General features: G+C 40.1%; 1 protein-coding gene across 15 annotated transcripts in view; it reads right to left on the reverse strand.

Annotated features, from left to right (window-relative positions):
• FMN1 (formin 1) overlaps window positions 1-23,251 on the reverse strand; it is a 467,182-nt gene that overhangs the window by 216,239 nt on the left and 227,692 nt on the right. For all 15 annotated transcript variants that reach the window (XR_014814775.1, XM_084975416.1, XM_084975406.1 and 12 more), the window contains 2 exons: window positions 8,873-9,630; window positions 4,291-4,441 (listed from right to left, as the gene is read on the reverse strand). Coding sequence is in view for 14 of the 15 variants with exons in the window: in XM_084975416.1 (XP_084831542.1) it covers window positions 4,291-4,441; window positions 8,873-9,630 (909 nt within the window). In the remaining variant the exon portion in view is untranslated. The remainder of the gene's footprint in view (window positions 1-4,290; window positions 4,442-8,872; window positions 9,631-23,251) is intronic.

Below are 23,251 nucleotides of genomic sequence, written 5' to 3' on the forward strand. Positions count from 1 at the left end.
CTCATTTCTCATGTGCCAAGTGAGGGTGCTGAATTAGAGGATCAGGAAACTTCCTTCGAATTCCTACACTATATCACATTAAAAAATAGGACCTCTATCCAGTTTAAGAAAATATCTGTTTACTTTAAACCACTGCCAGTGATAGGAATTTTAAATGCTACTATAAAAGCTGAAACTAGGAACTAATATCTGAGTTCGGCAGAACTCTGACAATTCTGACAGTTCTGACTAGCAATGTGGGGTGCACAGAGGGATTCAGACCAGCTCTTGCTTTAGACATACTCACACGTTATGTCTCCCGGCGAGCAGAGTCCTCATGGCCAAGATTCAGAATGCGCGATTTTTTTTTTTTTCTTTTTTATGGCTGCACCTGGAAGTTCCCAGGTGAGGGGTCAAATCAGAGCTGCAGCTGCAGGCCACACCACAGCCATGGCAACACCAGACCAAGCCACATCCATGACCTACACCACAACTGGAGGCAATGCTGGATCTTGAACCCACTGAGCCAGGGATCAAACCCACATCCTCAGGGACACTATGTCGGGTTCTTAACCTGCTGAGCCACAATGGGAACTCCAGAGTGGCAGAGTTTTACATCTCCACTTCAGTCATTATAAAAAGGTCTATTTGACAAGTGTTTCCTGGTCATCTTGCATAGGAGCCATTCTGTGGTTAGGCTAACAAAGTTGGCTCCTGGTGCAGAAAGTCTTCAGCTGCTCAATCTCTAAAATTCACTTTCATCTTCATTCTCATAGAAAAGAAAATAAACATATGACTTTCAGAAGAGACCAAGGGATCCATTTTGATGCTGGAAATCTAGCCACAGGCACAGAGGAAAAGTTCAAAGGAGGCAGGTTCAGAGCTTTCTGGCATTGGCTCAAACTATTTTCTTTCTTTCTCAATCCTCTTTCTAAAATCTCAGGTAGGACACAAGCTCACTGCAAACTCCAAGCAGCCTCAAGATCATCAAAACCCAGGAGACCTACTCTTAAAGAAAAAAAAAGAGACTACAGATATGCACAGATGATTTGGGGGTAAGAGCAACCTCATTGTTCAGAAAAGTTGAAGAGTTTGAATGAAGGTTATTTTCCCCCTTAGAGAAACAAACACATCAAGTACTAAATGGCTTAGTGATACTCCTTTGTTAAAGAGGCAAACAATTATGAGATAAGAAATAAGAATAAACTATCAAACACTTTGATGTTTTAAAAGCAAATCCTTCAGTGTTTTAAAAATGTTCATTCACTAAAACAGGAAATACTTAGCCCTGTGAATAAATAACATGTCAGTAAGCGTCCAGAGAGAAAAACACAAGGAGTAATAGCCATCTTAGAAAAAAAGAGAACAAAAGTAAAGTTTAATGTGATATTGCGTAAGAAAACATTCGGTGGAGTTTCTGGATAGTCGAGAGAAGGCTTCCTGGAAGAGGCAAATTGAGGCCACCTTTGGAATATGGAGATGCTGCTTTTGCCTTTCATGTAGAAACAACAGTCGTCTGTTCCTATGGGTGGCATTTTTAAAAGCCAGCTGGCCTGTACAGCACTCTTATTTTCGTCTCATCGGAATCTAACTGCACATGAATAATTTTACAGTCTATCAGTTGATTTCTTGCCTGTCAGCAAATCACTTCATGTAACATGTCCTCTTAAAATATGTGCTGGAGTTCCCTTCATGGCTCAGCGGTTAACGAACCCCGACTAGGATCCATGAGGATGCAGGTTCAGTGGGTTAAGAATCTGGTGTTGCCATGAGCTGTGGTATAGGTCATAGATGCCGCTTAGATCCTGCATAGCTGTGGCTGTGGCACAGACCAGCAGCTGTAGCTCCAATTCGACCCCTAGCCTGGGAACCTCCGCATGCCACGGGTGCAGCCCTAAAAAAACAAAAACAAAAACAAAACTATCATTAATATTCCATACTTTCCCCCAAACACTTCTTCAAACTCTCTTAAGATTTGAATTTCACAACCTCCTGGTGGGTCAGGTAGACTCAGATATTGTGAATCCTGTTTTATAGAGAAGGGAAAATATGGCCTGGATAAGTGAGACAGCCCGAGATCACAAAGCAAATCAATAGCAGAACCAGGGACTGTAGAATCAACCTTTGAACAAGGGGAGTTATTTCCATAAGGCTCCTAGTCAGCTCTTCGTATCTGTAGATCCTCTACATCCATGGGTTCAACCAACCACAGACTGTTTAGTACTGTATTATTTACTGTGGAAAAATATCCAAGTATAAGGGGATTTTTATATTTACTGTGTTGTTTGAGGGACAACTGTTTCTCCTCAATACCATCTATGCTATTATTGCAACACAAATAGCAGCAGCGGCGGCAACAGTGGCAAAATGAGAGCAGTTGTCATTTGCTGAGGGTTGATTAGCTGCCAAGCACTATGGTAGCACAGTAGATATATCATTCCTTAGAACAATATGGAAAGAAGTCATCTCCTGTGGCAGTTAGGGGACCAAGGCAGAGTAGAAGAGCTTTGACCTGGGTCACAGAGCCAGTGTGTGGCATAGTGGCAACTCAACTTCACCTCTGTCTGACTGCTTGAGACAGAGCCCTTATCCTCTTACGGATGGTTGGCGGCCTCAGATGTTAAGTCTTCAAGTCTGCTCAGAAGTCACCTTCCCCATGAAGACCACCCTGAATACTGCATTCAAACCTGCAGCCCCACTCTGCCAAAGCTGGTCCTCCTCTCCCAGCTTTGCCACATGACTTGATTTTTTGTTTTTGATGTAGATTGTTAATATAAGCTCCACAAGGCAAGGGTCTCTGGGATTTTTTTGTTTGCTTTTTCACCAACATGCTCCAGGTGCTCAGACAGTGCTATGCCAATAGAACTCTCTGTAATGATGGAAATGTTTTATATCTGTGCTACATAGTAGCCACTAGCCAGAAGAATAAAACTGAAAAGTGGCTAGTGCTACTGAAGAAATGCATTTTTAATTGTATCTAGTTTTTTTCTTTTCTTATTAAAGTATAGTCGATTTACAAAGTTGTGCCAATTTCTGCTGTACAGCAAAGTGACCCGGTCATACATATATATATACATTCCTTTTCTTAATTTTTCTTCCATCATGGTCCATCCCAGGAGATTGGATATAGTTCCTTATGCTATACAGGAGGACGTCATTGCTTATCCATTCTAAATATAATAGCTTGCATCTACTATCCCCATATTCTCAGTCCATTCCACTCCCTCTCCCCTCCCCCTTGGCAACCACAAGTCTGTTCTCTCAGTCTGCTTCTGTTCTACAGATAGGTTCATTTGTGCCATATTTCAGACTCCACCTTTAAATGATATCACATGGTATTTGTCTTTCTCTTTCTGACATACTTCCTTAGTATGATAATCTCTAGTTGCACCCATGTTGCTGCAAATGGCATCATTTCACTTTCTTATATTATCTTCCATCATCTTTTTTTTTAATTTTTTTTTTTTTGTCTTTTTGGCATTTTTTTGGGCTGCTCCCGCGGCATATGGAGGTTCCCAGGCTAGGGGTCGAATCGAAGCTGTAGCCACCAGCCTATGCCAGAGCCACAGCAACACAGGATCTGAGCCACGTCTGCAACCTACACCACAGCTCACGGCAACGCTGGATCATTAACCCACTGAGCAAGGGCAGGGATCGAACCCGCAACCTCATGGTTCCTAGTCGGATTCGGTAACAGTCACTGAGCCACAACGGGAACTCTTCCATCATCTTCTATCCCAAGACACTGGATATGGGTCCCTGTACTATACAGTAGGACCTCACTGCTTATCCATTTTAAATGTAATAGTTTGCATCTACTAACCCCAAGCCCCGTTCATAATACTCAGATTAATAAGTATTACTTAAATTGTCACATGTGCCATGTACTATAAGGATTACCATACTGGATAGCATAGGCCTAAAATAAAACCTAGTACAAATAAACTCAATAAATATTTGTTAAATGAATGAATTTATAACTAAGTGAATAAGACATATTTTTCCATATCATCTACAGACTTTTACTAAATTTATTTTATAGTTTTTTCAATAGAATTAATGGCTGAAAAAGTCCAGTTTAAGAACATAGCTGAAAATTCAGACGATACGACCAAAAGAGCAAGTACAGATTTCTCAAACTATTGATTCCATGCTGTCATCTGTGACTCGAAACCTTCCAAAATATTTTTTAAAAACAGAGGAAAAGCAAACCTGTGGCACACAATGAATTCCCATGTATGACAAATAAAATATGTGTATATATATATATATATATATGTAATTATAACGATCACTATAGTCAGTCAATACCTTTTTGACCTTGTTTTTTTTCTCATAGGTCTCTGATAGAGGTTTTTTCTTCTGCTGAGTTGTGTCTTTGGAGAATAAATACTCAAATTCACTGGTATCCCGAATATCAGGTTCTTCTAAGGAATCCCATAAGGTTGGTGTAGAATTTTGGCTTAAAAGAGAAAATGGCAAATTAATTTTAAGAACCAAAACACAAGAGGATAGAACACGGTGAAATCCTTAGTTCATCTTTTTAAATCCTTAAGGAAAAAAAAAAAAAACAATAAAGCTTGAGGAAAAATTTTTTGTAATTACATACTTTTAAAAGTCAAACATACTATAAAGCATTAGAGCAAACACATGTTTCCAAAACAGAATGGTCCTTCTTGGATATAACCAGAGAGAGGGGGGACGGAAGAAACTTCATGGGACCAGAACTCCTGGAGTTCAATGGCTGAGGCAGTAAACTGTCCCTTGCTCACTCTGGCCTTTCCATGATGGGTAAAAATGGGCATTGTCTAAACAATGGCTGAAATGATAACCAGTTTTGAGGCACTGATGGAATACTTCTGAAATAGAATGAAAAGGAACTGCCAAGGTGAAGACTTGCTCTCTTTTGGATCTGTTTCTATTAGTTTTAAATATGGTTTTCAGGTTTAGCTCAGGTCAACTCAGTGCAAGACCCATATGTGTGAAAAGGCTGTGCTCATTTAGAAACCCTTGATTTCTAAAAATCACCCCAACAATAATATTAACAATGACAACAAACCCTAAACCCATGTGACACTAGCCCCCACAGAGATTTCAGCTAAAGGAGCCATGGGGAGACTGTGTTCTGAGTGGTTTTGTGTTCCACTCTCTCTAAAACCAGGTGCACCCTAGTTTTGAAACAAGGAAAGGGAAGAGGATATGGGAAATCAAGTTCAGAAGAACTGTCCCTAAGAGCTGCCTTAGGTGGGTTACTATCCAGGTCCCTTCCAGTCAGAACATATGTTCTCTAAAACAGCTGCTTTCCTAACTTCCTTTCTCATCTTATTTTTAACACTTTTAATGCTCATAGACATTATCTTTTAAAGTTTCATCCACATGTCAAAGCTGTGTCTGTTATGATTCATGATATCCACAAGTACTTATCTCAGTTTCAATATAAGTGTTTCCTGGTCAACAGAAACTAAAAGAACTATTATTACATGGGATGGTCCACCAAATTTTTTGATACTAGAAGACAATTTTCATGTTTGAAACAACTGGCGACACTGGCTTTTCAGATCTATGTGCTCATGTTTTACTATGTCTCTGTCTTTCCCTTAAAATATGCCATTGGGGGTCTGGCCCATAATAAAACTGAACAGCCACTTCTCATTTTTTTTAATTACAATTTTTCTAATACAGTATTTGAGGCATTTAAGAATATACATATGACATATGTAAGGTATCATGTATAATAATACACTGAATACCTGTGAAATCATCACCCCAGGGCTAGAACATTTCCAATAAAGTACATCCAACTCTGTGCGCATTCCTCAGCGCCCTTTCCCCACACCCCCACCACTCACTTAACCTCAATTTGAAGCACAAACACCAATAACATTAAGTGCGTTTCTTAGCTGCACTTGGGAAGGGGGATATTGACAGAAGAGAAAAGCCAGGGAATTTGGGAGCATGAAGTCTCAGGGCTGCTGGTCTGGGCCTCCTGAGGGTTCTGGGAAGCTAAGGAGAGGAAGCCTGGAGAAAGGTGCTGTGACACATAAGGCAGATGATTCAGACCCTCCCTGCCCCCCATCTCCTGCACCTGCACCACTTGGCCCCAGTTCCCAAGGCCTCTGAGCTCAGGCCAGTATGACTTAGTGCTAGAACTCACTCATATTCTGAGGTAAATTGGCTTTGGTCGTCAGGCTGAGCACCTTGTCACCCTTTACAACATTGTTTCTATGACAAAAGGCATTTCCAAAAACGAATACTGGAATTTTGGAATGCCACCTCTCAGTGGGTCAGGACAGCTGGGTTGATGAGGCACTAACAAGGGCTTGCTCACATTGGACAATCTACCACAGTTGTCAACCCTTTTCTGACCATTAAACATAAATAAGAGGAAGAGGAAGGCAGTAGAAGGAGAAGGTGGGAGGAAGAAGACCAGGGGAGGGGGCAGATGAGAAATAAGCAGGGAGGGGACAAGAGAAGAAGGAGGAGGAGATACTTTCTTACTAGGAAGATACTGATTGGGAAGCAAAAAGGTAGACAAGAGAGGGGTTCTTCTTCTTTAACTAAATGGCTTTTCCCTACCCTAGAAACCAGAAAACAGGCAGCAAAGAAAGCAAAATGGCAAAAGCTAAAAATCATGTCAGTGGTAAAAACGAATCTAAGTGGATGAAAAGCAGTATATATATAACAGAGCAAAATCGTATTTTATTCCTACTTCCCCAGAAGACCAAGACCAAAATTTATTATGTGTTCGTTATATGAAGTGCACACCCCACTGGTTATATGGAATATCATCTCCTTTCAAAGGACATGGCCCCAGTCATTTTACCCGTGTGCATAACGAAGAGCACCTTCAGACCATTTTAGTTTAAAAGACACAGTCATGCTCCAAGGCACAAAAACATTCTGAGGGACCTATAATAAGAGGGTCTACCTAGCCCCTATTCCCCGAGCCCAGGCTTAAGGCTGAATGATGTGTTCACCATCACGTTGAATCAGGGCTCTCCTGATGTCCGGGATCAGGAAAGTTGGTACATTCATCTGCTTTTCATTTTGCTCAAAACAGAATCCCTGGTGGTAGCAGGACTCCAAACTTCATGGGGCATTCTTCATCTGCACCGACCAGTGTCCACACTTCCTCTTTTTACAAGAACACCTGTCATTTTGGATGAGCAGCCTGCCCTATCCCAGGATGAGCTCATCACAGCCTAACTAATCACATCTGCAAAGCCCTATTTTCCAAATAAGGTCAAAACCTGAGGTACATTAGGTTAGGGCATTGGCAATTCAACCCACAACAAAACTGAAGCCCTAGATTTACAATGAAACTAGTGAGAGCTTGAGTGTTCCATTGTTTTCTTTCTCAAAATGGTTAATGCCAGAAGGAGAGAAAAACACAAGGATTGTCTCCAGTTTCCTTGTCACCTTCAGTGGGTGAAGAGTCCACATCTCCCAGCAGTGACTATAACACCACTGCTATGGTCTGGGATATTGTTTGCTCATCAAGTTTTACAGGAATGAAGCTGAGACAGCCTGGGGAGACACAGGTGTGGAACAGTTCTGGGCACCCTCAGAACACATGATGCCTGAGCTTGCTGGTGGGCTGCAGCACCTTGAACTGCTGCACATTAATCTGAGAACACTAATAAGGGAACACGGCTCCAAATAAATGTTCTGGGGCATTATTTCTTAAGCAACGTCATCTGAGCCTTGAATGGGAAAGGGGGAACACTAGTACTTTAGTTAATGGCAGGAGCTGTTTCAGGATCATCTCATGTTTTTTTTAACCATTCATTTGGGAAATTACATAAAAGTATCATTTTCCACAAATACACTCTTGGCCCTTATTTTCTGGTGTGAGGAAAGGGGTCAAATATGAAGTATATAATCACCTTAGTGATAAGGTGTGCCCCACCATTCCTAGAGTGATTTCCAGTTGCTTCCTCTCTGTGAATGGCCTGTTATTTGGCTCAACATCCTGCCTTTCCCAAGCAAAATGTTACAGAAATAGAAAAATTCCAGCATAAGCTCTCGATTTGGGGAATACGTTCAAATATTTAACTTGAAAAATCCACTCTAGATTTGCCATTGCAAATAAATGAACATCAGACCTGCAGAGTGGTCAAGAAGCAACTCAACTTCTTTCGCATTGCCTTTTCGATGGGCTCCAAAATGAGGCTGAAGAAATTCGATCACTTCTGTTTGAATGGCAGTTTCACAGCAACTAACTTTCACTGCCTTACAGACCCACCTTTAATAACCTCTATGAATAAATGGAAGGTGCTTTATGGCGATCCACCCACGGGCACTTTCTCTGGAGGGCAAAAGGTACAAAGACGTGAGGGCACTCAGCAGTGAGGGGAAGTAGAGTTCAAGCAGAGAGAGATGACATTTTAACAATTCCTCTCTGACCTAAAGAGCTCATGACTCAACTCTGTCTGGTTCTTTTAAGAAAAAATGAAAAATTACACCTACCTGTTGAATATACACATCAGATGGCAGATAATACCATCTCAAGACAAGACAGATATTCTAAAAATCTTCAGTGAACCTGAAGTATAGACTCAGGCACAATGTCTTTATGATGACTCACCAACGACAGGGATGTTGGAGAAAGCTTATCTAACTTAGAGCTTAGCTGAAATGATTACCTTCGAGAAGGGTCTGACACAGAACACGTTGTTTCTCCCAGCATCAATCCATAGGGGATACAGAGGAAACCTGTTGGAGACATTCTCTCCCAGGCCCTCCAGCTTTGTCTAGCCAAGGCATTTACAGCCACATTTGAGGATGAGTGCCACGCTCTGAAGGTACCGAACTGGTAAGGGTACATACAGTGTCACCTGTGTAACATCCTACAAATTCACAAGCTGAGAATGACATGAGTTGCTGAGCTTACCTCTTATCACTTATTTGTATCCTAGTCCAGTAGAGTGGCTTCATGGGACAACTGGGTTCAATGGCTGGTTTCCGAGGACATTGGCTAGAAGGGCCAACCCCAAAGAAGAGTCCAGGAGGGGGTGGGGGGGCAAGTCCTGGGGGTGCTGGAGCAGGAGGTGGCCCCTTGCTATCCGGCAGAGTGGGGGTGTTAGGAAGTGGTGGGGGTGGAGGAGGTGGGGGGGGTCCAGCACTCAGAGGCGGAGGAGGTGGCGGAGGTGGTGGAGGTCCAGTATTCGCAGGTGGTGGCGGAGGTGCCGGTGGCAAAGGTCCAAGTCCAGGTGGGAGGGGAGGAGGAGGAGGGATGGCTATGGGTAAGGGTGGTGGAGGAGGGGGAGGTGGTGCCTTCTGCTGACTCGAGGACATGCCTTCCGCAGACTGAAGTGGTACTTGGGTGTCTTTGTTGTCGTTTGGAGGAGAAAGTTGGCTTAAAGAAGAGATATTCAGCTTTTTGGGTATTATTTGGTTACTTCTGGTTGTCTTGCCTTCCCCTTCACAGGGTTTGAGGAAAGTCTCTCTGTCCGTCTGGATGCACACATTTCTGAAGGTCTTTGGAGGGCAGTCATCATTGGTGGAGACACACACATCTCTCATCTCTTCACATCCTCCTTGCCATCGGTGTTCTATCTCGTATTTGAGATTTTCAATGGTTTCCTCCAGTTTTGCTGTTATTACTGCATGCTCACCCCGGATACGAAAGGCTTGGAGTTCAAATTGAGCCTAGAGAGATATCAGTGGGGAAGAAAGTGCATTTATAAAAAACAATGATCAGAAATAAAACATTCAATAGCATCCCCATACCACCATAGCACAAGCCCCTGTAAACACAGGGAAAGACAGAGACATTCTTCTGGGAATCCAACAAAATGAAAATTTCACCTATTGAAGTTTCCAAGGACTTGAACAATGGAAATAAAAAGATAATTTCATCCAATCTGAGCTCATAGGGAACAATAACCATAGATTAAGGCTAAAAGTAAAACTGACATCTAAGAAATTTCACCAGTTTTAATATCAAATGCAAAACAAAACTTTTAACAAAGATTTGAGTAAGAGTTCCCAGGTGGCCTGGTGGATTACGGATCTGGTACTATGGTTCGTGTCACTGCTATGTCATGGGTTTGATCCCTGGCCTGGAAATTTCTGCATGCTGTGGACATGGCAAAAATAAATGAATAAACAAAGATTCAAACATGTTTGACTATATATTTTATTACTATTGGTTTTGGTTTGGAAAGAAGGCCAAAAAAGGTTTGGTGATCCCTTTGGTTTGGAGTTGTTGGAATGTCTTCTCTCTGGGGTTTCCAGGCCAATAAGAAATGAAAGATAAAGTGAGGCACTATGATATATGCACATTTTTTTTTACAAAAGTTTCCATATGTTTAGATTTTTAAGGAGCCTCCATAGTGTTCTTCATACTGGCTGCACCAATTTATATCTCACCAGCAGTATAGGAAGGTTCCTTTTTCTCCACACCTTCTTCAGCATTTTTTTATTTATAGACTAAAAACAGAACTATCATATGATCCCACAACCCCACTCCTGGGCATATATCCCAAGAAAAACATAAATAGAAAAGAAGCATGCACCCAATGTTCATTGCAGCACTATTTACAATAGCCAAGATATGGAAGCAACCTGAACGTCTATGGACAGAGGAATGGATAAAGATGTGGTACATATAAACAATGAAATACTACCCGTCACAAAAAGGGAATGAAACAATGCCATTTGCACCAACATGGATAGAGATTATCATACTAAGTGAAGTAAGTCAGACAGAGTAAGACAAATATCCTACGATATCACTTATGTGTGGAATCTTAAAAAAAGGATACAAATGAACTTATTTACAAAACAGAAACATACTCACGGATTTCAAAAACAAATTTATGGTTTCCAAAGGGAAAGGGTGGGGATGGAGGGATAGATTAGGAATATGGGATTAACATATACATACTACTATATATAAAATAGATAACCAAGAAGGACCTACTGTATAGAACAAGGAACTCTACTCAATATTGTGAAATAACCTGTATGGGAAAAGAATGGATGTATGTATAAGTGAATCATTTTGCTGTATACCTGAAACTAACACAACACTGTAAATCAACTATATTCCAATATAAAATAAAAATTTAATTAAAAAAACTCACAGTTACCAAAGAGGAGAGGGAAGAGAGGGATAAATTAGGAGACTGGGATTAAAATATACACACTTATATATAAAAGAGATAACCAACTAAGACCTACTATACAGCACAGGGAACTCTACTTGACATCTTGTAATAACTTATAATGGAAGAGAATGTTAAAAAAAAGAACATATATTTCTATCTGAATCACTTTATTATACACCTGAAACTAACACATTGTACAACTATATTTCAATACAACTTTTTAAAAAATAAAGTTTCCCTATCAAAATTGCCTATGATCAGTATTCGTGTCTGTTTTATAATCATTCATAATATAGTAGTAAAAAATCTAAATGCATAGAAAATGAGACTATTGAGATTTGCTATTTTCCCCTTCCCCACAGTCAATATTTTAAATTATATTTTATAAGATGCCAGCTTTTTTTTTTTTTTAATACTTCTCTTTTCAGTCAGGTCAATGCCTTGAGTCTATGGTTTTTCACTTATCAGCACAAACTGGCACACTCTTGGTTATCAACTGGTCTATTTTCCAGCATTCAAAGCCATTTAGCCTATTACAGTTAACTGGCAAGCAGTCAAATGTACAATTGTATTAGAGTTTTTCCAAAATCTAATTTAGCAGTAATTAAATTTTTTGGTGAACTTATTTAATATCCATCTTCCCCATGAGATTTATAGATTTCGTAAGAAGAAATCAGGGATGGTATCTGCCTTTAGTTCTATCTTGCAGCAGCTAGAACAGCAAGTACATACCACTGATGAGATGGATGATAAAACCACTGAAGCAGTTATCTTCAGTCACTGTTCCAAGGGCTTGCCTTATAGCTCAAAAAGATTTTCTTCACTGTAATTTGAGCACACAAATAGCTAGAATACCAAAAGTGTATATAATGCAGCTCCATTTTGCACTGAAAAGGTAAAGAAAGGAGCTCCCACTGGGGCTAGGAACCCAACATAGTCTCCATAAGGATGTGGGTTCAATCTCTGGACTTGCTCAGTGCATCAAGGTTCTGTTGTTGCTGCAAGCTGCAGTATAGGTTACAGACGTGGCTCAGATCCAACATTGCTGTGGCTTCAGTGTAGGCTAGCAGCTGTAGCTTGGATTCAACCCCTAGCCTGGGAACTTCCATATGCTGCAGGTGCAGCTGTAAAAAGAAAAGAAAAAAAAATTAAGTTTAAAAAAAAGATTAAAAAACAGAAAAGGTAAAGAAATATTTTCAATGGCCTAGTCAGTCACACAGGAAGATTCTCCATCTCCATCAACTTTTACAAGATTCACTTTTTGCTTCATCAACCCCCAAATAACTGTGGTCAGAAGAACTACAAACAGGTTTTTCTAATGCTGATCTTCTCACATATGGACATGGCAACCTCACTCCAACTCTGAAAAAACTGGTGCGTTCGCAGTCAGTTTCTTTTTTTAAATTTTTGTTTTTATTATAGTTGATTTACAATGTTCTGTCAATTTTTCCTACATAGCAAAGTGACCCAGTCATATATATACGTACATACATATATGTATGTATACACATTCTTTTTCTCACATTATCATGCTCCATCACAAGTGACTAGATATAGTTCCCTGTGCTATACAGCAGGATCTCATTGCTTATCCACTCCAAAGACAATAGCTTGTATCTACTAACCCCAAACTCCCAGGCCATCCCACGCAGGGTCAATTTCTTTATAACACAGAGGGTTAAGCACCTGAGTTCTGGATTCAAAACATCTGGTTCACATCCTGGTTTAGTCACTTGTTAGTTCTATGATCTCAGGCAGGAAATCTGTGTCTTCAGGCCTGAGTTTCCTCAAGTGTTATGTGATGATCACGGTGGACTGTCTCCAGGGCTTCCATGAAGGCAAGATGAACTACTCCCTACAATGCAGCAGGCATTATGCCTGGAGCATTGGTCCTGAATAAATGTTACTGTTAGTTACTATTGATGAAAATAATATTACAGTAGGAGACTCACGGATTTATAATCATTCTTAAAAATTCCCAAATAATGTCACATTTGTGGAGTGATAGGCATAAAAGTAGGAAAACCTTAGCAGTCAGGATGAACGGTGTACCACAAATACAAAAATGTATCCCATCTTTTCTGAGTGCTGTTACCAAATGCCTGCAAGTAATTTCAAGCTTCTTTCAACCATGTGATTAAGATCCCTCTTTATTTCGACATCCTACCCATCGCCCTCCCCTTCCCCTCCCCCACCCACCTCCACCTGAATGCTAGCTCTGCTTCCCACCCTGAATTATTGCCAATGTTTAAATTTCATTTTAGTGACTAGTTGGGTTCTGCCACAGCAAAGTAAATCCTGAAAGTTGTTTCCAACTAACCTTCTTCCAAGAAGGTTAAGAGGTAATATGACGAGCCAATAATTGTCCTCAATCTTCAACATATTAATAATACGAAAAGGTCGCAAAGACATGTTCCACAGAGAAACTTTCCCTTTATCACACTACTGGCCTGTATCTGCAGCAAAGCCCCTAGTCCCTACCTTGTCTGCTTTCCACCTACCAGCCAATGTTGTTCTGATCACTGATGTATACTGATGATGTACTGCTGACTCTGATATATATACATCTATTTGTCATTTTGGTGGCTCTGCAATTCATTTGCTTAGTGCATAAAGCACAAATTTGTTAGGTTATTTAACCTCACTGTAGCTCAATTTTCTCTAAGGAAAATGAGGGTAATGAGAGAATCCACCTCACAGGGCAATGATGAGAAGTAGATGAGTTAATACATGTAAAACAACATACAATATTTGTCTTTCTCTGACTTAACTTCACTTAGTATGATAATCTCTAGGTCCATCCATGTTGCTGCAAATGGCATTATTTCATTCTTTTCCATGGCTGAGTAACATCCTATTGTGTGTATATACATTATACACACACACCCCACATCTTCTTTATCCATTCATCTGTTCATAGACAACTATGTTGCTTCCATATCTTGGCTATTGTAAATAGTACCACAGTGAACATTGGGGTGCATGTACTTTTTCAAATTATGTTTTTTTTTGCAGATATATGCCCAGGAGTGAAATTTTAGGATCATGTAGTAACTTTATTTTTAGGTTTTTAAAGGAACCTCCCATACTGTTCTCCACAGTGGCTGCACCAATTTACATTCCCACCAACAGGGTAGGAGGGTTCCCTTTCTCCTCACTCTCTCCATAACTTATTGTTTGTAGACTTTCTGATCAAGGCCATTCTGCCCCATGTGAGGTGATATCTCACTGTAGTTTTGATTTGCATTTCTCTAACAATTAATGATGTTGAGCATCTTTTCATGTGCCTGTTGCCCAACTGCTTGTCTTTTTTGGAAAAATAGATATTTAGGTCTTCTGCCCAGTTTTTGATTGGGTTGTTTTTTTGCTATTGAGTTGCATAAGTTGTTTGTATATTTTTTCCTCCACTATTTTATGGAAACTCCATGATTTTAGTGTTAACATTTGATCAGCACTTTTCAGTGATTTTTGCCCTCTTAGCAGCATTGTTAAAGCTGACTGCTCCCCTGCCTTGCAATCCTCTCTGCTTCCCTAAACTTCTGGTGCACTCTCTCCACCCACCCCCATTTTCATCCTATTTCTTGGTGCTCTCCAGTCAATCTGTGGACTCTTCTTCTATCCATCCCTTAAATGTTGTTTGCACAGACACATTCCTTACCATGTTATCCTTCTCCTACTATGCAATCTCTCTGGGTCATCTTGTGTACTCATAGGGTAAATGACACTCATGGACTACATACTGTAACTTCCAAACTGGTGTCTTAAAACCATTATTCCAACTATCCTCTGGGACTGGTCTACCTGCGTATTTAATCAGCCACCTCAGATTCAATGTGTCTGAAAATGAACTCACGATTGCCAAATCTCTATTTGCTCCTCCTCTGAAATCTTCTTTGTAATTAACAGCAGCATCATCTTCCCAACCATCATATCCAGAAGCCTGGATAACACTCTGGATCCCTTATTCTCCCACATTCCCAACATATTACTTCACAAGTCTCATTCATTTCTCTGATTCACTCCTTTTCTTTCATCCCCTTACAAGCCAAAATTACAGATAAGGCTGGATCAAGGGGAAATAATGCTTTTAAACCCTTTTGACTCTCTTTTTAGTCTCTCTACTTTCACAATGAAGATGGTGCTTGTACATGAGGGACAAAACAATTCAGTAAGTGAAAATAAACGGAAGCTTTGTATTTTTTTGGCTGTACCCATGGCATGTGAACTTTTCCAAGTAAGGGACTGAACCCACACCACAGCAGCCACCTGAGCTACAACAATGACAACACCAGGTCCTCAACCTGCTGAGCCACCAGGGAACTCCCATTCATTTTTAGATAAACATTCCTTAAGACATATGAAACATAATGAGTTTCCCTCTCCTCAACCCTCCATGCTAAAAATCTGCTGTTTTACTGCCTTTACTCCATCGTATCATTTGAAAGGAGACAGGTCTAAGGTTTGACATCTTTCCAGTTCTCCCCAAGTTTTACCTTCAGACTTCATACAAATTTTATTTATCTTCCTTTACTTAGAAATTGATTGCAAATTGCTTTTATTTTAAATCACATCCTCTTCCCACTTGTGAATCTATCCATCTCCCTCTAAGTAAGATGCAAATTTACAATCTTTAAGAGAGCACTACCAATTAAACCACTCTGTTCCAATCATCCCTTTCCTCGATTGACACTGTTATTGTCTATTTAACATATTGGTTCTTGGCCTGCTCCCCATTACAAACACATAGAGAGCTTTATAACAAATATTGGTGGAGTTCCTATCATGGTGCAGTGGAAATGAATGCAACTAGTAATCATGAGGTTGCAGGTTTGATCCCTGGCCTTGCTCAGTGGATTAAGGATCCAGCGTTGCTGTGAGCTATGGTGTAGGCTGCAGACGAGGCTCAGATCTGGCATTGCTGTGGCTGTGGCGTAGTCTGGCAGCTATATCTCCCATTAGATCCCTAGCCTGGGAACCTCCATATGCCTCGGGTGTAGTCCTAAAAAGACAAGAGACAAAAATATATATATATATACTGGTGAGTTGGATTATCTTAAAAGATAATCACTCAATCGGTCCAAGATGGTACCATTACACTGGTATCCATAAAGCTCCCCAACAGATTCCAATAGGCAGCCAGCACTGAAACCAAGAGTAATTATATCAGAATTAGAAAGTTTTTTTGTTTTTGTTTTTGTTTTTTTTTGTCTTTTTAGGGCCACATTCATAGCATATGAAAGTATGGAAAGTTTTGAGGCTAGGGGTTGAATAGGAGCTGCAGCTGCTGGCCTACATCATCTACATCATTCCACAGCCACAGTAACGTGGGATCTGAGCTGCAACTGTGACCTACACCACATCTCATGGCAATGGCAACGCCAGATCCTCAACCCACTGAGCAAGGCCAGGGATGGAACCTTCACGCTCATGGATTCTAGTTGGGTTTATTACTGCTGAGCCACAAGAACTCCTATTTTTAATCTTTATTCTGTTCCAAGCTTGGCTGAGATAGTATGGCACCACAATATTGGTGGATTTTTTTTTTTTTTTGACAATGACCTTTAAGTGGGGTTTTTCCAGAATTTCCAAAGGAACATGAGTTTTTTGAAAAAAAAACTTGCTAATTCTGATATATCCCTATTAGGGAAATATCACTTCATTACCCACATTGAGAATAGTTATTTCATACAGCAGATAAGCCTAAATTCTTTCCATGATACCCACGGCTCTTCAAAACCTGTCCTCTGCTTACTTTTCCAGATCCTTCTCTATACTTTTCCTATGTTATACCAGTATAGGCTCAAACATCCCATCAACTCCCACATCTTTAAGCTTTTGCACATGCTGTTTCCTCTATGCAAAGCCCCCCTTTTTTTCCATCTTCACCTAGTGAAAGCCCCAAAGGAAAATTCACTCCAGTGCAACTGAACCTTCTGACTTAAGCTTTTCTTGATTCTTCTTGACAAAAGTTTTCCTTTGACTTTGTTGCCAAAGAACTCCCTAGATTCACATTGTGTTATAGTCATTTATGTTCATCTTCTTTGCAAATCCAGAAGCTCCAGGCATTTGGGGACCCTGCCTTATTCATGTTTGGACTTCCAGAACACTGCACACTGCTTGGCTAGCCAGTGACCCAGAAATGCTTTTTGAGTTGAATTATTTCTTTAGCTTTAAATAGTAAGACTTCCCTGTGCCTCTGTATTACCCACCCAACTAGACTTGAAGCTCCAAGAAAATTTAAAAGGAGAGAGACATGTGGTCCCCTTCCTCTCTGATAGTCCCGTGCACAGCATAAACTGTGCAATTTCACTACTGTTATTAATTCAGACAGGATATCTAGATAATTTTTTTAAGTGTGGTTATTTCTAAAAGTTAATGTTGATCCTATTTAATTTTAACAATTCAAAATATTTAGTGTAGATAAGTATTCTCTCCACAGTAAGCGTAAAGGCTGTTCCCATAAGTATAGTAAGCCATGCAGTGGAACTGAACCATATTTGGGATTCTAATCCAATTAGGAATTGGGCTCTAGGCGACTCCTGCAGCCTCCTCAGGGGCTGGCCCTCCCTTCCCCTACCAGATCCTCATTATTTTTTAATATCCTCCACATTACCCCTGCTCAGAGATATCATTGAAGGAACACACTGTCCGGAAACCCAAGTAATAGAGGGAGACTTTGCTTGTCTGGCCCCCACAAATATGCCTGCCAAGAAGAAGATAGAAAAATGCCTACTGATGAAAGACATCATGGCGGTGCCAAGCACTGCAGAAAAATCACCCATTAGCATTTGGTTGTTACGAACTTTCTCTCCCAGTGGTGTTGCCAGGGCCAGTTAAAATTCAGGTTGTCTACTGTACAGCTTGAGGAAAGTCAGCCTTTTCCAGGGATTCTTCCAAATTCTAAATTCTTAGGTTGGGGAAAGCAAGACAATTCCAGAGACTGCACAGAAGCACAGTGAAACTTCACCACTTCAGCAAAGTTCTAAAATGCTAATAATTTCCACACCCAAGATGTTACTGTATCCCTTTCTCTCCAATTTCATCGAATACAGAGAGCTCTGGCCATTAAAGTTTCATAAGGACTCAAAGCATAGTATCACCTAAGCCACATAAAGACAGTGCCAGCTTCTCATTATGAACGCAAATCAACACAAAGACTCACTAAGGTACTCTGAAACACACCCGTGGTTCAGTATGCAGTTTAGATAAAGTTGGGCATGACGTCTGATATGTGATAGTTATTACAAGGATTCTAGAATATACTTCAAAAACCTGCACACAGAATTATGGACAGTTATGCAAGGAAATATGGGAAGTAAAACAGAAAAATCTTTGAAATCTGAACTTGAGGGTCTTACCTGGGAAACAAAACCAAACCTGATTGCAGCCAGAGTGTTTTTGTGAAATAAAATCATTACTCATGGGGGATTCTAGTAATGTTTTATTTCTAAGTTATTAATATTGCTAAATTTAGTGTAAGTCACAGAATGAATATACACACCTTGGGATATCCATGGAAATGACTTTCAGACTTTATTTTTCCAAAACGTAATTCAAAACCTAATGAGCAAGCCTAAAACCGCATATTTTGAGGCAGTGAGCCAACATACTAATTCCTTCTCTATTAAGAGAGAGGACTTGGAATTTTATGTTGTATTATTATCACTATCGAAGCTACAGCTAGTCCAGTGAGGTATGTACAACCCCCCAGAGTACACATGCACTAAGAAGCAACAGATGGGAAACCCTGGTCTTTAATTCTGTGACAAACTGAGGTTCTTCAAATAATCCCAGTAATCACTTTACTATTCCTTTCTCAATTCACTCATTGTCTCTAAAGAGTGACCCACCCTACGGACCAAACCCATCTGTCCAACAGTATCATTACAGAAACAGTGAAGCAGATTACCCATCTTTGCCTCACATACTCCCAACTTTGCCAACTTTGTATTTTGTTTGTTTGTTTTTTTTAATTGAAAACGGGTAGGAAATGAAAAAACAGCATTAGGTCATAGATAGCATCATCAAACAGCAGGTGAGGAGGGGCTAGCTATTGAGTTCTCTCTGCTATTAAAAGTAAAAGTGGGGAGTTACCATTACAGCTCAGCAGGCTCCAGACCCAAATGGTGTCCATGAGGATGCAGGTTCAATCCCCTCTCAGTGCACTGAGGATCCAACATTGCCACAAGCTGCGGTGTAGATCGAAGATGTGCTTTGGACCTGGCATTGCTGTGGCTGTGACGTAGGCCAGCAGCTGCAGTTCCAATTCAGCCCCTAGCATGGGAACTTCCATATGCCATGGGTGCAGCCATTAAAAAAAAGAAAAAGGTAAAAGTGAAATGTGTGCCTAAGACTCAAGGATTACTGATTAGGAAAATAGTCTCCACATCATTACCACTGTCATATAGAAAGCTCCCTGCTAGCAAGAAGAGGCTTAGAGGCATGGTTGTGCTAAACTTCCTAGTTACTCTTCAAAATATGAACTAGACAGACATTGAACAAGTCTTCACTTTATCAAAATGCTTTTTTTTTTTTTAATTGAAAAGGGGTAGGAAATGAAAAAACAGCATTAGAGACACTGGTCTCTCCACCATCTAATATTCAAACAAGCTTTAATGAGCAACTACAAGGCACCCATACATATATATACTTTGTATACACTCTTGGGAATGTATGTAAAGAAACAGTTTATACGTTGAGAGGCTTGTATTCTAGCTGAGAAGAGCTATTTGTGAGGTTGTTTCTCATTTTCAGGACAGCTGAGCTGGTGTAAATTTTAAAATCTTATTCATACATGACTTTTTCATTGACGGAAAAGAAAACCCAGGGCCATACAGGCCGATTTGTCCAGCAACAATATCCGTGGTTGTCTGTGTTGCTTGCATTACCTAGTAACGAGCCACTCCAGGCCCACTCATAACTAACCTCCTCAAATCTATTTTCATGAGTAAGCAAGGAGGTATTTGGCTTTCTACCTTAATATTTGAACAAATGACCAATGATGTGTGCCTAGGCCACAACCACCCTCTCCTGGCCACTTCTAGTCTCCCCAGGGGATTAGTCATTTGATAAATCTGCCATTGAATGGGTTTTAAATTATAGGTTAATCGGCAGGGAAAACAAACAAGAAGGTTTACGTGTTTTTCATTAAGATCTGGGCCCTGGCCTAGGAAGCCTCCTTTGGAGGAAGCTGGGAAGAGAGATGGCTTAAATTTACAAAAATTGCTCACCCCAGCCAAAAGGCACACTCATTATACAAGACATAAGTTGAGATGCCAGAAAAGGGCTCACAAAATTGAGTATAATCTTCATTTCTCTAAGTAATGGACCCAAGGAGAAATATTTTCTGCTCCAATTGGAGAGGCTAGGTCACGTTAATGGAAAAAACCACTAAAATAGTAATCAGAGTGACTGGATTCAGTTCAGCATTAAGACTGCTGTATGACCTTTGCTTCCTATCTCTGGCTATTTTCTTCATTTGTAAAACAAACAAGTCAGAAGAAGATCAGGAGGCTTACAAACTAGGTTTCTAGGGATCCATGGAGGTATTTTAGCAGTTCTGCAAACACTTGTGTTATTTTAAAAGGATATTTAACTTTAAAAACAACAGATTTTTTAAAAAAACACATATGGTCACACCAAAACCTACATACTTGTTTTTTTTGTTTGTTTTTTGGCCACACCCACAGCATATGGAAGTTCCTGGGTCAGGGACTGAATCTGAGTCACAGCCACAGTTGAGGCTATGCCAGATCTTTAACCCACCACATCAGCCGAGGATCAAACTCATACCACTAGAGACAACACCAGATCCTTGACTTGTGCCACAGCAGGAACTCCGAAACCTATATATTTAGATACCACCAGCACACACAGGCCTAAGGTGTACTTTGTTTTTTGGGTTGGTTTGTTTTTTAGTCTTTGAAATACACAGTTTTCCTTGACATATTTCTGAATCTATTCAGACGTTTTGAAAAATGACTTCATTGATCAGGAAAAGTCTAACTGCACTGGTCTTTCTTTCAATTCATATTTGTACATATATAAATGTAAGTATATTCTACAGAACAGGCACAACATATTCAATTGTGCACAGGCAAGGCTCAAGCTAATCTCTCTGTGCAGGGCCCCTACTTTCGCAAAACAGCCCACTGTCCAATAACAAGCACATGAATGTGCAGAGTAACAGATGATTTTTAGCATTTAATTTTATACTTGGTGCTTTTTGACAGAGTGATGTTTACTATTAAAACTAATTCCAGCAGTTCTTAATTGCTGATTCAACTGTAAAGTAAAAATTTCCTACAGTTTCAATCTTGGGGGATTATTTTAATTGAATACAGCCCTAGGGTAGTAAAGGATTTTTTTTTTCCAAAAACTATTTCTACTTTTAACTATCTATTTTGTAGAATGTGATTTTTTGTGATTTTTCTTAAGATAAAACATAGAAAGTAATTGGATCCCACGGTTAATATATGACTAGACATTTAAAAATCACTAAATTCAAACTTATGTCAAATTTTTGCAGAAAATATCTGCAAAATACATATCTGACAGAAGATTTGCATCTAGAATACAGAGCTCTGTTAAAATGAAAGAAAACAACTTCCCCTTCCCAAAATGGGTAAAAGATCTGCATGGACAGTCCACAAAGAAGATAAATTGTCAATATACAAGCACATAAAAAGATGCTCAACATACTTAGTCATTAGGTAAAATGAAAATTAAACCACAATGAGATACCACTACATACTTATTGGAAGGAAGGAAGGGAGAGAGGGAGAGGAAAACTGACCCATCTGACAATACCAAGTGTTGACAAGGATATGGAGCAACTAGAATTCTCAGCTTGCAAATGGAATGTAAAATGGTATGGCTAATCTGGAAAACAGTTTGTCTGTTTCTTAGAATGTTAGCTATACACTTTCCACATGACCCAACAATCTCACTCCCAAGTAGCTGCCCAAGTGAAATAAAAACATACATTAATACAAAAATCCATATGCAAATGTTTTTAGCAGTTTTAGTTTTAATTGCCTGTGATGGTTAATTAATGTGTCAACGTTACTGGGCCATGGGATGCTCAGATATTTGACTAGATATTATTCTATGTGTCTCTGTGAGGGTTTTTTTCAGATGAGATTAACAATTGAAGGGTAGCCTGAGTAAGGTAGACTGCTCTCCCTAATGCAGGTGGGCTTCATCCAATCAGTGAAAGGTATGAATAGAATAAAAAGGCTGACTCCTCCTAAGAAAAAATTCCACCTGTCTAGATGCCTTTGAACTGAGGCACTGGCCTTTCCTGTCTTGAGAGTGAAACATCAACATCGGCTCTTCCTAGGTCTCCAGGCTGCCGACTCACCCTGCAGACCTTGAGACTCCAGGCTCCATAACTGTGTGAGCCATTCCTTATAATAAATCTCTTTCTAGATAGACATCTTATTAGTTCAGTTCCTGCAGAGAGCCCTAATGCACTGCCCCAAATTGGAAGCCACCCAAGTGTTCTTCAACTGGTGAAAGAGCTCTTCAACAAACTGTAGCACATGCACAAAGTGGAATTCTAATCAGAAACAAAAAGGAATGAACCACTGGTAGATGCAACAGCACGAATGAATCCCTAATGTATTATATGCTAAGTGTGAGAAGCTGGACTTAAGAGGCTACATACTACATGATCACATTAACACAACATTCTGGGAAAGTCAAAGCTGTGGGGGCAAAAAAAGCATCAGCAGTTGCCAAGGTTCTGAGTTCAAGAGAGGAACTGTCTTCCAAAGGACACGGGGAATTTTTTTATGGTGATGGGAAGGTGGGAAGGTTCCATGCCTTGATTGTAATTTGGTTACATGACTAAATGCATTTGTTGAAACTCATACACTAAAGAGTGATTTTGTTTGTTTCTTCCTTTTTCTTTTTATGGTTGTACCTGGGGCATATGGAAGTTCTCAGGCGAGGTGTCGAATCAGAACTGCAGCTGAGGCCTACACCACAGCCACAGCAAGCCTGGATCTGAGCCACATCTGCAACCTAAACCTCAGCTTGTGGCAACACCGGATCCTTAACCCCCTGAGTAAGGCCAAAGATAGAACCTGTATTCTCACAGACACTATGTCCAGTTCTTAACTGCTGAGCCACAACAGGAACTCAGACAGTGATTT

Source organism: Sus scrofa, chromosome 1, assembly GCF_054392235.1.
Source record: "Sus scrofa isolate SSC_HxYL_T2T_F1_AM1 chromosome 1, Sscrofa_HxYL_maternal_Yorkshire_Landrace_v2.0, whole genome shotgun sequence".
In the NCBI taxonomy this organism is placed as follows: domain Eukaryota; kingdom Metazoa; phylum Chordata; class Mammalia; order Artiodactyla; family Suidae; genus Sus; species Sus scrofa.